This window comes from Quercus suber, unplaced genomic scaffold (assembly GCF_002906115.3).
Source record: "Quercus suber isolate HL8 unplaced genomic scaffold, Cork oak 2.0 scaffold_2, whole genome shotgun sequence".
In the NCBI taxonomy this organism is placed as follows: Eukaryota; Viridiplantae; Streptophyta; class Magnoliopsida; order Fagales; family Fagaceae; genus Quercus; species Quercus suber.
This window is the reverse complement of record NW_027069469.1, coordinates 4,009,500-4,024,537: the sequence shown is the minus strand read 5'-3', so window position 1 is coordinate 4,024,537 and position 15,038 is coordinate 4,009,500. Positions and strand designations below refer to the sequence as shown.

Here is a 15,038-nt window from a genome sequence, read left to right as displayed (position 1 = left end):
ACTACTTTATTAAAAAAAATTAAAAATATGTCTCACGGTACTATTTACACATTTTAAAATTATTTTGTTATAATATTTTTAGTTTTTAATTTTCAGCAAAATAATTTGTATCCAAATGAACCCTATATATCTTTAAAAATAAAAATAGAAATAAGCTCAAAGCATGAATTATATTTTATAACACAAGTGTTACACAACTACACATATAAATGTTGAAAAAAAAAAAAAAAAAGCCCAGCGGCCAGCAGACCCAGCACGTGAAACGCTACATCAAGTTTTGATTTGGTCTCACATTGAATGAATGACTTCTTATTGCACCAACACGCACCGTATTACCCATCCAAAAAAAAAAAAGAAAAAAAAAAAGGCACCGTATTGCCTCACTAAAAGACAAAAATTGACTAAACCAAACCAACTGTAGAAATAGCAATAGACACTTTTATATAGGTAGTAGAGTTCGTAGATATGTTTGGTCATTTGCAGATCTTTGTTGTAACTACTAAATGTCCAAAATAGGTCCCCATCACTTCCCAAATCTTACATGGCATTATATGATTGGAGGAAATAGGGACCAATGAACTGTAGACAGACTGGTATTGCATGCATGCCAGCCATACCCAAAGTTTAATTAATTAATGACGGTGAAAGCCAACAAGAAGCAGCTGTGAAAGCAAGGTTCCTTCTTCTCCTTCCAAACCCTTTCCCTCCATCACACGCATCCATCCATTAAACCCTCTCGCTCAGCCCAGCCGTTGGATCTGTAATCATAAAATTAACAAATACATTAAAAAATAATAATTAAAGAAAGCTGACCACCTTTTATGAGCTTTACCTTAAAATGAAGCATCAGATCCCAACTCTCTTCTGCACTACTCATATGTCCATTTTTGCTCCACCGACACTCAATAAAAAGTCACATCTTTTTTTTTTTTTTTCCTTTTTTTCCTTTTTTTTTTTTTGTGAGTGGACAATCAGTCACATCTTTACCAATCCAGCCATTAATGTTACTTTCTGGTGAATTATTAATTCTTTCATGTCAAATTTGCTAAATTGCCCTTCCATTTTACCGCTGCCTCTACAAATATCCATAATACCCTTGCAACTAAACACCCAGCATTCTTGTCATTTTTTTCGGTTACTCCTTTTTTTTTTTTTTAAATAAAAAAAATATTTATGGTGGAAATCAAATCTTCTTTGATTTCATTGTCATGGATCTTTTGGATGCAATGAAACGCACTTGAAATACAAATAATGTCACTTTTCACTAACTATTATTTATCTTTATTGGCGACATGTATCAAGGATTTAAATTTCACACTTCTAGTTAGAATTTTAGGTTGAATTGTATATAATAATTTTATAACCATATTTTCAGGAAACAAAATTGAGACGGGCTAAGTTTTTAGGGGAAAGTTTGTCATTATTTTTATTTTAAGTGTGCTTTCATTTCATCAAAAAGATTCATATTTATATACCACTGTTAGTTTTTTTTTTTTAATTATCTATTTTTCTTTTATGTATGTTAAAAATATTTAGTATTCAAAAAAAAAAAATTCATATCGATCAAATATTTTTAGGCTAAATTATCACTTTTTCTTTTACTATATTTGAACCGTAACTCTTTTTGTTAAACTATAAAAATCTTGTCTAAAAACAAGAAATTAATTGTTTTAAAATCAAATTTGAGCAGCTAGCTGAAGTACAAAAATGTATCAATAATTTTTAGTTTTTCTCAAATAAGGAAATTAACAAAAATATATTTCTTTTTAAAGCCACACTATTTTTAATTGACATAAAAAAATAAAAATAAAAATAAAAACTTAAACCTAATATGAAGCATAGAATAAATGAACAATACGTATCACAATATTTTATATAATTTTTGGTAAGTAGAGCAAGTTTTGAGTGGTAAAAAAAGATAATGAGCGCAAATTTATATCCCCACTATTCACGTGACATAGGTGGGGTTTGGATCTGCCGTTCCCTGCGTTTAGGTTTTTTGTGTTTTTTTTTTTTTTTTTGTTCATGCGTTTTAGAGGGGACAAATAGCATTGTTTATGTACTGTTGTTGATTACTGTTTACCTACTGTAATAATACTATTTATGTACAATTCATGAGATCCACAGTCATTTTATTAAAAAAATATTAATTTTTTAATAAAAATAAATCTCATTATACTATTTATATATTTAAAAATTATTTTACTAAAATATTTTTAGTTTTCAATAAAAATAAATTATATCCAAAATAAATACATAGTAAATTACGTCAAAAATGTTATAAAAAATAAAATGATGCTACTTGCCGTGCACGGGAAATTGATTGGACCAACTTTTGTCTTTGATGGGCATTTTGGGATTTTCTGTTCTGCAGGTTAAATGTCTACTTTCAGGCATTTGGTGTGAAGTTATTTTCTGTTAAAATAAAAAACACATTGGCTTCTTCTTGAACACTTTTCCAGTGAATATTTGTATATTAGAGATAGAAGCAGAGAAGGAGAGAGTAAGAACCAGTAGAAAAAGAAAAAGAGCAGAGAGCAGAGAGAGGTAGATCTGGTTCTAGTTGAGTTTTGGATTTGTCGAAGTTGCATATCCATGGCTTCCAAGTTGGTGTTGATTTCAGTCTTCATCTTGGACATCATTGCTTTTGGTTTGGCCATTGGTTTTTTTTTTTTTTTTTTGTTCATGCGTTTTAGAGGGGACAAATAGCATTGTTTATGTACTGTTGTTGATTACTGTTTACCTACTGTAATAATACTATTTATGTACAATTCATGAGATCCACAGTCATTTTATTAAAAAAATATTAATTTTTTAATAAAAATAAATCTCATTATACTATTTATATATTTAAAAATTATTTTACTAAAATATTTTTAGTTTTCAATAAAAATAAATTATATCCAAAATAAATACATAGTAAATTACGTCAAAAATGTTATAAAAAATAAAATGATGCTACTTGCCGTGCACGGGAAATTGATTGGACCAACTTTTGTCTTTGATGGGCATTTTGGGATTTTCTGTTCTGCAGGTTAAATGTCTACTTTCAGGCATTTGGTGTGAAGTTATTTTCTGTTAAAATAAAAAACACATTGGCTTCTTCTTGAACACTTTTCCAGTGAATATTTGTATATTAGAGATAGAAGCAGAGAAGGAGAGAGTAAGAACCAGTAGAAAAAGAAAAAGAGCAGAGAGCAGAGAGAGGTAGATCTGGTTCTAGTTGAGTTTTGGATTTGTCGAAGTTGCATATCCATGGCTTCCAAGTTGGTGTTGATTTCAGTCTTCATCTTGGACATCATTGCTTTTGGTTTGGCCATTGGTGCTGAGCAGAGGAGAAGCACTGTGAGTATTACTATTTTTTTTTTTTTTTTCATTCATATCATTGTCTTTGTCTGTCTTAACTATTTTTTTGGTTACTTTTCTTGCTAAGCCATTGCATTCTTTTTTTTGGTGCCAAATTGGGTTGTGGATGCTTCATTGGTTTCTGGGTGTGTTGAATTTTGGTGATTTTCTTCATGGGTTCTGTTTGATTGCTAAGAAAATTACAAGATAATAAAGTTTTGAGTTTATACCCAAAAAAAAAATGGCATTGCAATCTTTTTTGGTGCCTAATTGAGTGAATAATTCATTGGTATCTGGGTTTTTTGAATTTATGTAAGTGATTTTCTCAATGGGTTCTGTCTGGTTGCTAAGTAAACGCAGGAAAATGAAAGGAAATGAGAAAAAAAAAATTTGGTTGATTGAAGATTATTAAATTAAACCTGGCCTTCTATAATTCTTTGATTTGTTACATTTTGTTGATTCCTTATGGTAGATAATTCTAATGAGAATTGAATTGTCTGAGTTATTTTGGACTTTAAGATATTTAATACTGTTTTCCCAAAGTTCTATTTTCCTTTCCACAGTTTCTCAATAACAAACAGTAGGTTGTGATTTTCTTGGCTGTTTTCTTAAAAAAAATTACAAGATCTGTTAATCCAAATGATGTTCTCAGTCTGAACATTTTATAGAAAATACTAAATCTCTCCTTTCACTCTCACACACAGACTCAGAACAATGAGACGAGAAATTTTCCATTTTAGTAATAAAACAAACATGTTTTTTTAGCTTAGAACTCTACCTCAAATGGCTTCTCATAAATAAATAAAAAGAAGAAGAAGAAGAAGAAGAAGAAGAAGAACATGTTTTGGGGATTCTCATAGCAAAATCTGAATTATGGTTTGGGAATATTAACTTGTTTGTGGTAGGTGAATAATCTCTTTCAGAGTAGTTGGGACTTGATGTTTGACAACCATTTTAGTTAGTATTTAATTTTCTTATGGTTCTTCCACATGATGCTTATGTAAGTCATCTACCTGTCAAACAGATTTAATTCAAAGGTATGTATAAAATAAAAAGATACTGAAAGTACCTCCCCCAAATCAGAATTATAGGATCATAAGTTTTTCTGTTGCACTTGAAAATTGGTTTGGGTAAATGATATTGTTAATCTCAGCAGCTGAGTTGTTGGTTCCTAATCATATAATGAATAAAAAAAATTCCTTGGCAGGCCACAATTGTCAACGATAGTCAACAAGACTATGATTACTGTGTTTATGACTCGGACATTGCAACGGGCTTGGGTGTGGGTGCACTTTTGTTCCTCTTGGCAAGTCAAGCCATTATAATGGTGTCAAGCCAATGCTTCTGCTGTGGAAAGCCTTTGAGTCCTGGAGGTTCAAGAGCCTGGGCAGTTATTCTCTTCATTACCTGCTGGTATGTGCCCATACCAAATCGAAAATATAGGGTCTCAAATATACTTGACAATGTTCATAGGCACTAATAGCTGAATTGAGGATCATAATTACAGCAAAACTTAAATTGAAAACCCATATAAGTGTTTTATCAAGCAACTAGCAAATTAAACTTGTGCTTCTTGCACTGTATTACATTGATGAGTTTATCTTATGAACTCTTCCTCTCAGGTTGTTTTTCTTGATTGCCGAGATTTGCTTGCTAGCTGGCTCGGTTAGAAATGCCTACCACACAAAGTACAGAGGAATAATAGGTGGAGATTCTTTCTCCTGCTCAACCTTGAGAAAGGGAGTTTTTGGGGGAGGGGCAGCATTCATTTTCTTCACTGCCATAGTCTCTGAGTTTTACTATATTTGCTATTCCAAGGCCAGGGAAAGCTTCCAGCAATATGGTAGAGAGCCTGCTGTGGGTATGGGAACCTACAAATGAGCTATGTTAAGGTCACCAGTTCATGATCGTTACTTTGCAAATAGATGTGACCGTGTGGACTCTTTGATTTGCTCAGTCCATTGCCTGTGTTTGAGTTTTATCTCATGTAGTAGGTGTTCAATTCAGTTGGTTATAGCTTGTATTCTAAGTTTATTTTCACGATATTTTTTCCCCTTGCATGCTACTGTGTATTTTTTGGACTGTCATATACATATATCAATAATAGAAAGCTATTGCTTGTGTTCATATGTCAATGAGATTTTTAATGAACCATCAAACAGTTTAAATGCTGTATTGTAATTAAACAGTGTGTGATTCATATGATCTCAATTAGAAGAAGAGATAGATTGTTTCATTCACTTGTCAATAATACTCTTGTAGTGATCACAGATAAAAGCTGCTTAGAGCATAAGTTAAATGAAGTAGGCAAATGGTGAAACTAAAGAATGCCTTAAATTTTGGTTAAAGACGAGGCCAAGATATCTGTACTTGAATGGAAAGGCAACATTCGAAGCTAGCTTTGGAAAAGTATAAAACATATCAGTTAAGCCTTTCAACTGGCTTCAAAGCTAATTTGAGCCTTTGAGGCCTCAAGGGTTATACCCATGTCAAATTCAAACTTCTGCTCGGTTCACCTTAACTGCATGGTCTAACTCTTAAATAATTTCTTTCATCTTTCCCTTCATGGGTCTTATTAACCTAAACGAGTTTCCCACCATTTTAGAACAAAGAGTCATCCATTGTTTCATTGAATTTCGCAGTTCCACCAGTTGAAAAGTTTATACAAAATATTACATAATTAGGTTGTTAACAAAAGAGGGATGTTCTCTACTGGTGCCCCAACCCATCATATCTAGCAACGCAGCCTGTTGTACAAAAGAGAGACAATGAGTAGACTCTCTTATTCTATCTGCTTGATCTTTATCCCTTTTAGAGCGGTATACATGTCGCTGCTGAACCATCCATTGCCTCTCTAGTAGGCTCCTGCAATCTAAAAGAAGATGAGACATACCAACCAAAGCAAAAGAGTGAGAGGTTTGGAGACATGTTTCTAGATTAATAGATCTAATAAATCCAAGATCCCATGCCATTTGGAGCCATATCTAAAAGCCCAAAATGTTGCAATAGTGTTTGAGGTTTAGCCAAGTTAAGCCATCCGGATTTGGCAATACACCCCTAGCCCATACGTTACCAGGATTATCTTGGGAGCTTCCATATGTGATTAAGAGTAATGAAAGGGAATCGAGGGGCATATGGTAGAGTATTGCTGTATTGGTTGAATGTATTCTAAGTTGATTGTGTTTTGGTAGCCCAATTTAGGATGACATTGATCTATAGTAATAGAAGTCATTTCACTATACAAAACTAGGTAACTAAGCAGAGTTTTTTTAATAATACAATTTAGTTTCCTCAAATATATTTAGATTTAAACTGAAATTGTCACTTGAAGTAACGATTTCAGTTAAAAACCATTGGTGTGTATAAGAATAATTTTCCATAAATTTAACCATATAGTTGCATTGACTAATAAGTCATATGGTTGAATTTAGTTGTGTTTAAGGAATGATAACATTGTTTATATTATATTGGTCAATGTAGCCAAGTGGTTGAATTTAATTGAAAAACCTAAAATATAATACCTAAGAAACAATATCTAATATTTTTTCCTTATTTCACATTTACCAGCTCTTTTTTTTTTTTTTCTTTTTTCTTTTTTTAATCATGCAAGGATTTAAAATTTCAGCCACACCATACCTTAGCTTTTCACTAAACTTATGCTACACATTCAATCCACACATATGATTGAGCTACAAGGTTATTTAAGAGAATTAGTTAAGGTGTTCAAAGAGCGAAACTCTCTCTCTCTCTCTCTCTCTCTCTTCTTTTTGTTGTTGTTGTTGAGAAAAAGGTGAGTGCATACTGCATACAACTAGCAAGGCTAAATATTAGTACTAGCATGTATGTATGTTATTTCTTTTTTAATTTCCCTGCAAAACATGTGCATTGTATTATTTTTGTTGAAAACGATATATTTTAACTTGACGACTGGCCCAATTTTAAAATTGGGAATTTTTAATTGCATTATGGTTTATGGATAATATTCTGTTGTACTCTACCTAATAAATAATAATTATAATGGAATTTGATCAGCGCATGAAAAGGGAAAGCCTTGCAAATTGCAGTATAAATAAATGCAATAAGCCTTTATATAATGTACCTATCGAGTGTCAAGTGTGGAAACTCGAAAAAGACCAAGGGGTTGTAATGATGGCATCGTTTGCATTTAATTATATCTTTATCAATTTCCCATCAAAAAAAAAATCTTTATCATTTTTTTTTAAAGTCGCTTCAAGGGCTTTGATTTCTTTAAAAAAACGAAAAATGGCGCAAGTCTGTACCTATCAAGTGTTAAGCATGGAAACTCAAAAGGTCAAGGAGTTAACTAAATGGTTCTTAAGATTTATAATATTCATGAGTTCTAAATTCGAAATCTCTTACCAGCATCTTGGAGTCACTTCTAAATACATTTATTTCTTTTAAAAAAAAGTGTCTAGATTGAAAAATTTTCTTCAAATATTAATTTGACCTGAAAGGTCTGACCAATAAAAGAGACAAATAAGCTTTAATTAGATTTCCATAGATTTGATTCTCAATAATAATAAAATTTTAAAATAAAAAATAAAAAGATTTACATAGATTTTTTGAATATCTGCTATGAGTAAGACCGTGCCCATCACTTCAGCCCCATAACCCAATGTTTGCAAGCTCAGCTCACTAATTTTTTTTTCCTTTACAATTATTTTTTGTTCGGTTTTGCCTACTACCGATGGAAAAACCTAGTATTTAAGAGGCCCATATTCCTCTTTCGGTCTCTGAAAAGGCCCAAATTACAAATAACTTTGATTGAAAAACAAACTTATCAGCCAGCAGCCACCACGCAGAAAATGTTAAATACACAAATTTTTTTACAAATATTATAAAATAGTTTATGACTTGTAGCATTACTTGCCACTACATAGGCCCAAAAAACATCCAGTTGTGAAGACCAATATCACTACCGATTAAATTATTGAACTTCACATCGAAAGGAGGTGCTAAGTGACTCATTTAGTAAAGGAAAATGCTAGAGATAAAACCTCTTTTACAAAAATTATTACAAACTATTGAGAACCAATAAGAAATTGGCAACAACAACAGTTTGTGAAAATGTTATAAAATAGTTTGTAACTGTAGTATTACTCTTTAGCAAAACATCTTAATTTAATATGGAATAAAAAAAAAATTAGATTTTATTTCGAAGAGGGTAAAAGGATAGAGAGTATCACCTCCTATTTATGTGCCCTAAAAGTATAATGGACTTCCAATCTTTAAAAATAAATAAATAAATAAATAAATAATTGAGAGTTTGCTGAATTCTTTTTCCAAAAATTATTTTATGGCACCTGGAATGCAAAAGTGCTTGAGCAAACTAAAATTTTAACATTACAAACTTGTTTATAACTCCGCAATTAAAAATATCAACAGTGAAATACATATATACCTAATAAGCAATAGTGTGTATACATTCATAATATAACTATAAATTATAATTTAAGTCTTTTTTATACTTTTCTAAATTCAGATGCATAAATTCACATGTGAACACATCGAACACAAAATTATTAGAATATAATTAGGACACTTAGCATAAAATTGGAGGTATAATTAGAATCTAAATTAGATTCTTGATCGAACTTTCTCTTTAATATATTATTAGTAGTTCATCATTGTTATGTACACTAAAATTTTAATATTAACGATATATATTCTAAAGAATTAAAAAAATATGCAATGTAATTAAAATAGAAATTTTATTTTAAGAAAAAGATCAAATGTAATTTAGTCAAAATTTTTAGTATCCTAATCCAGCACCAAGACAGTGGAATTCGGCCCTGGTGCACTCTCTGTTCTTACCTCAAGAAGCCTCAGCAATTAAGAATATACTCCTTAAAACAAAAAAAGAACAAGCCAAACCATGTGGCACACCCATCAAAAGCAATCTTAAATTGTCCAAGAACCAAGTCCCACACGTTGAATATTTTTTTATCACTAGGAAACGATTATCGATCTATATTTTTTATAGCTAGTTTGTTCCTTTAGAACTTACTATTTGTTTTGCTGCTATTGGAACTATAATTTTGATCCATGTTTCGGTACTGTGACTTTTTACTTTGTACTCTTTTTTTGGGTAAACAAGATCTGGGGGTTTTGATAGATGCTGAGAGAAATGTTTTGTGCAAACATATCAAATCGAGCAAAAGATATTAAATGTGCTTGACTGTGTAGATAATTATGAAAAGTTGGAACTAAAATTAGTCCTCACAATTAGTGGCGGCTCTAAGAATTTTTTTTAGGGAGGTCATTCAAATTCGTGTTGAAGAGGTTGGCAAGGACCTCTTTGTAAATAATTTTTTTTCATCTTGATCATTATGATAATACTGATGAGATCTTTCATAACTTATGATCCAAAAGAAGATTTTTTTTAAATCATCACAAATTCTTTTAGATAATAAATCTTAGTTAGGAGATAAATCTTGTATATGTGACTTTCTTATCAAAAATTTATTCATAGTATTAGCAAGAGAATTAAAGACAAATTATAAGTTCATTGGGCATATGTTTTCTTAGTATAATGAAGATATTAATTATCATTGCTAAGATTAAATCTTGTAAATTATTCTCTATTACTATAATAAAGTTATTAATTATTGTTGTTAAGTGAATTTTATTTATTATTACTTAGAATACTCTAATTCATTATTTATTAGTTTTTGTTTTTACTCTTTTCAATTCTTTTATTTAACAATTCAATTTGATGAGTCCAGAAAAATCATTTAGGTCGACCGTTAATATGGACGACCTTACATCATTAATATGTCATCAAAGATAACCGCTCAACACATTCAATAACGACTATCAAAGGCCTTAAACTCTCATTAAAACAAAGAACGTTACAATTAAGATAATAATCACCCTAATTTATGTACAACAACTACCTAAGTCGCCTATAAAAGGGACAATTGGTCTCACTAACTAAGGTACGTAAAAAACTACTACAAAACACTATCTATATACGAAATATATGGATTGATATTAACTTAAGCATTGGAGGCTCTCCCACCGAGCACAACCCGGTGGTCTCTTCAATCAATCTCTCCTTTATTTTGTAGGTCCTATAAGATCGTCTAATGCTCCAGATTGGACAAGTGACCCAACTGACGATTTTGGCATCACCACAACTCAATTGTGACAACTTACAGGTCTTTGTAATTCATTAAGAAGAATTTTGTTGTGTTTTTTACATTACCTTATTAAGAATTCAGCGCAACAATGTCTTCATTCTCCACTGTCTCATGCCCCACTTCTACTGCCTCACACTTAATTCTCTTTTAGTCTTTACACTTTACAACTCATTTAATTGTCCTTTTCTGAGATTTAAAATCAACAAATTACTAATTTTTGTTGTTGGAGTTTTTTTTTTTCCCCCCCTCAGATTTTAGATCAAATTGGTTTGATGTTGGGTTTTTTTCTTTTTGCTTAAGAACGCCAAGATAAATATTAGTATTGAATTGATTTGTTCTTTGGACTTATTTAGGGGGTTCAAAATTTTATTTTAAGGTATTCAAAACAAAAATATTTTAAAATGTTATACGTAAAAAAAAAAAAAAAAAATCACAAGTTAGGGGGTTCATTTGAACCCCCTAAACACCATGTAGCGCTTACAATGACAATGATGCAAACCTAGGTAACTAGGTAGAGTTGTTTGGACAATGTGCTTTAGATGTCTCAAATAAATCTAACCGTGTAGTTGCATTGACTAATAAGTCACATGGTTGAATTTCTTGTGTTTAAGAAATTGTTGGGTTATAAATTTATCCCTGTTAATTAATTAAATTACCCAAGTTAATTAATTAGGTCAAATTACATGTAAATCATGGAGGCACCAACAAACCACCAAATGAACTAAGTGTCGCGGAAAATAAATAATACGGTGATTTGTTGACCAATGAGAAAAACCTCTCGTAAAGCAAAAACCCCATGGGGTAAATTTCAAGTCACTACTCCCAAAAATTCCCTAATCAAGAACAAGTGGTTACAAGTATAAGGATTCTTATTATTACCTTGGACTATCCCAAAATACCAACCTATAGTTGAATATTTGCTTCAATACTCAATTGGACTTGATCTTGTAGAAGACTTCTTCGCATGCATGGATCCCGTATGTGACTAACTCCCAACAACTGATTGATTATTGTTGGCTGCAAAGTTCTTCACTTCAAAACACACTGAAGATCAAGAAGCACTTGGTTACAAAACCCTAAGGTGCACAAATCGCAATAACTTCTCACAGAGTGTATATGAGTTCTCTAATTGAGTTTCTGTATTTGGTAACTTTTAAAATAAATCTTTTATATGGTCTAGGGTTGTAGAGAGAGAAACCCTATTCATCCAAGTCATTATGGGCCAAATTTCAAATATGAGAATTCTAAAATCGTAAAGCTCGATAAATCAAGCTTGTGTCGAGCTTTTTCATTAAATCTTGATAGATACTAGTGTCGAGCTTTAATGAAACAACTTTTCTTCACTTGTTTCTTGGATCAATCTTTATGTATTTAATGATACCAGTTGATGTGTTTGAGCAACATACTTCTTGTTACACTAAACCCAACTTAGATCTACTCAATTACAAATAAGTGCGTTTTGTCCAAAGATAAGCCAATGCATAGAAAATATAATTCTAACACAAATGATAACATCATTTATATTATATTAGTCAATGTAGCCAAATGGTTGAATAATTTAATTGAAAAACCTAAGATATAATACTTAAGGGACTATATTAGATATAGTCTGTATCTAATATTTTCCCCTATATCACTGTTATAGGCTCTTTTTGAATTATGCAAGGATTGACAATTTCAGTCACACTATACCTTAGCTTTTCACTAAACTTATGCTACACTTCCAATCCACACGTACGGTTGAGCTACAAGGTCACCCAAGAAAATAGCCAAGAGATCAAAGAGCTATACCCTCATTTATCTCCTTCTTTTTTGGTTTTTGTGTTTTTTGTTTTTTGGTTTTGGTTTTTTTTTTTTTTTAATCTCACACACAGAACTTTTAGTTTTTGCCCATCTGCCATCAGTCATGCCGCCTGACCAATACATACATCTTTGTTTTTGTTTTGAGAAAAATATGATTGCATAGTGCATACAACTAGCAAGTTAACCATTAATACTAGCATGTATGTATGGGGGTATGTTAGTTTCTTTTTTATTTCCGTGCAAAACATGTGTTCTGTATTATTTTTGTTGAAAACGATAAATTTGAAATTGATGATGTCTGATAAATGATTATTGTCACTCGGGCCCCAATTTTAAAACTGGGTGATTTTAATTGCATTATAGATATAATATTCTGTTTTACCTAATAAATAATAATAATTATGGAATTTGATCAAGTCATGCAAAGGGAAGCCTTGCAAAGTGCAATATAAATACTATACAGGATCGTAGACTCGTAGTTGAAATTATGCCATTGCCACCATTTGCATTAAATTACTATATCTTTATCATTTCTTTGCTCTGCTTGGGAGTTCATAAGGGAATAGAATGGAATTGAATGAGATGATCATAAGGGAATGGAAAAGAATGGAATAGAATGGAATGTATTTAAGTAAGGGAAAGGAATGGAAAAGAATGGAATGGAATGGAATTAAGTAACATTGTTTAGATGTTTTAAAATAAATGAATGGAAAAGAATGAAAATGAATGGAATGTAAGTAATCCTGTTTGGGAGCAACATGAAGGGAATGGAATGGAATCATTTTATGACAATATTACTATTAAACTCCTGTTTTAAAATAAAAGGTTGAATATATAGGAGTATTTTGGGAGTTTTAGTAAAAAAAATCATTAAATCTAATTTTATTCCCTCTCATTCCTCCCAATTTCAGAGGGAATGAAAATTTAAGGTTTTAAGAGAATAGAAAGGAATGAGTGTTCCCTTCTACCTATTCCATTCCCTTCCACTTAAACTCCCAAACAAGGGAATGAACTTTTCATTCCCTCCATTAAAACTCCCAAACAAGAGAATGGAAGAATATTCTAAAATTATTCTTTTTATTCCTTTCCATTCCATTCTATTCCCTCCTCCCAAGCGAAGCCTTAAAGTCGCTTCAATGACTTTCATTTCTTGTTAGTGATTACAGCTTGAAAATAAAGAAAAATGGGGCAAGTTTGTCCCTGCAGTCAAGTGTCAAACGTGGAAATTTGCTTCAAATATTAATCTGACCTTAGAAGGTCAGACCAATAAAAGGGACAAACAAATAAAGCTTTAATTAGATTTACATAGATTTGATTTTCAAAAATAAAAAATAAATAAATGATACAACCAGCGAGTGCACCAAGGTCAAAATCCCACTGTCTTGGATCTGGATTAAAACACATAAAATTTTGACTAAATTACATTTTATCTTTTTCTTAAAATAAAATTTCTATTTTAATTACATTGCATATTTTATAATTTTTTTTGAATACATATCATTAATATAAAAATTTTAGAGTACATAACAATGATGAGGTACTAATAATATATTAAAGTAAAAGTTCAATCATGAACACTTGTATATTGACCATATACTGCAGTTTTAGAGCATCACCAAGAGTATCGGCATCCACATATATTAGCTAAAATTTGGAAAATATGTGCTGTGTTAGTGCTATAGCAGCTTCGGTAAAGTCATTTTTTTTTTTGGCTCATGAACAGTAGCCCATCAAGTCTGATGGGCTACTGTTCATTCTTGAAATTCTTATTTTGTATTATAATAATTAGGTGTTGAATAAAAAAATGTTGGAAGATGCGTAGTTATTAAAAAAAGATTAAATAATTAATGAAAAAATAATATTTAAATGAGATAGAGAATCTGTTGAAATGTGTATTTGAAATAGTAGTTAAATAAAGGTAAAAGTCACTGTTCATTCTCCAAACAGTACAAAAATTTGATAAATCTGTTAGAGATGCTATTAGTTGATGAGATACACTAGCCATAAATTTTATTTTATTTTTTTTATATATTTATTTTTTTAAAGATGAAAAGATATTTTGAAGTCATAAACTCATATATGGGCCAATGAAAGAAAATAAAGTGAAAACATCAATTCAATTTATTCTTGACAATGCATCATGTCTTTAATTTACGAGGTATCTCGCTAGAGGTAGGCAATTGTAGCCAATTTGAGTACAAAAGTAGACAATAAGGAAAATTACAACATTGCGTTGATCGCTTTCTCTGTTTCAATCATTATCCATTGGTTTATCAAATTAAATTTCTATTGTATTATTGAATAAATAGGGCGACCCTGTAACCTAACATAAGACTTATTTGAAGGACTTGGAGCTCTTCTCTCTAGTCTGTTTGCCCCTGTTCCTGCTCCATTTGGTTCGCTAATTAACAAGGCAAATGCAAGAATAAGAAAAACTCTAAACTATTCAGCAAACCAGTCATGCTTTTTTGAACATTTGTACTTTATTTTGGTATGTTCCCTTTTGGAATCACAATCCTCGTGATACAGACTTTATTTTTGGGCTTCCTCTCCTTTATATTAATCATCATTATTGTTACCATATTCTAGGGAGTGTTGGGGATATTACACAAATTAATAATAGAAAAATAAGATTAACATAAAAGACAAATAGATAATAAATAACTTGGAGGTCATTTTCCTTAGAGATATTTGCTCTCCACACTTTTGTTGCTAAAGGATTACCGC

General features: G+C 31.1%; 1 protein-coding gene across 1 annotated transcript; it reads left to right on the top strand.

Annotated features, from left to right (window-relative positions):
* Positions 1-3,071: 3,071 nt before the first annotated feature.
* Positions 3,072-5,472, top strand: LOC112040635 (uncharacterized). Its single transcript, XM_024073521.2, has 3 exons — positions 3,072-3,345; positions 4,553-4,758; positions 4,968-5,472. The coding sequence occupies exons 1-3, from the start codon at positions 3,256-3,258 to the stop codon at positions 5,224-5,226; spliced, it is 555 nt and encodes a 184-aa protein (XP_023929289.1). The 5' UTR covers positions 3,072-3,255; the 3' UTR covers positions 5,227-5,472.
* Positions 5,473-15,038: the final 9,566 nt, after the last annotated feature.

Coding starts and splice junctions, on each gene's coding strand:
- LOC112040635 (XM_024073521.2), top strand. CDS start 3,256: ATGGCTTCCAAGTTGGTGTTGATTTCAGTCTTCATCTTGGACATCATT. Junction 3,346..4,552: donor CTGAGCAGAGGAGAAGCACT/GTGAGTATTACT, acceptor ATTCCTTGGCAG/GCCACAATTGTCAACGATAG. Junction 4,759..4,967: donor ATTCTCTTCATTACCTGCTG/GTATGTGCCCAT, acceptor TCTTCCTCTCAG/GTTGTTTTTCTTGATTGCCG.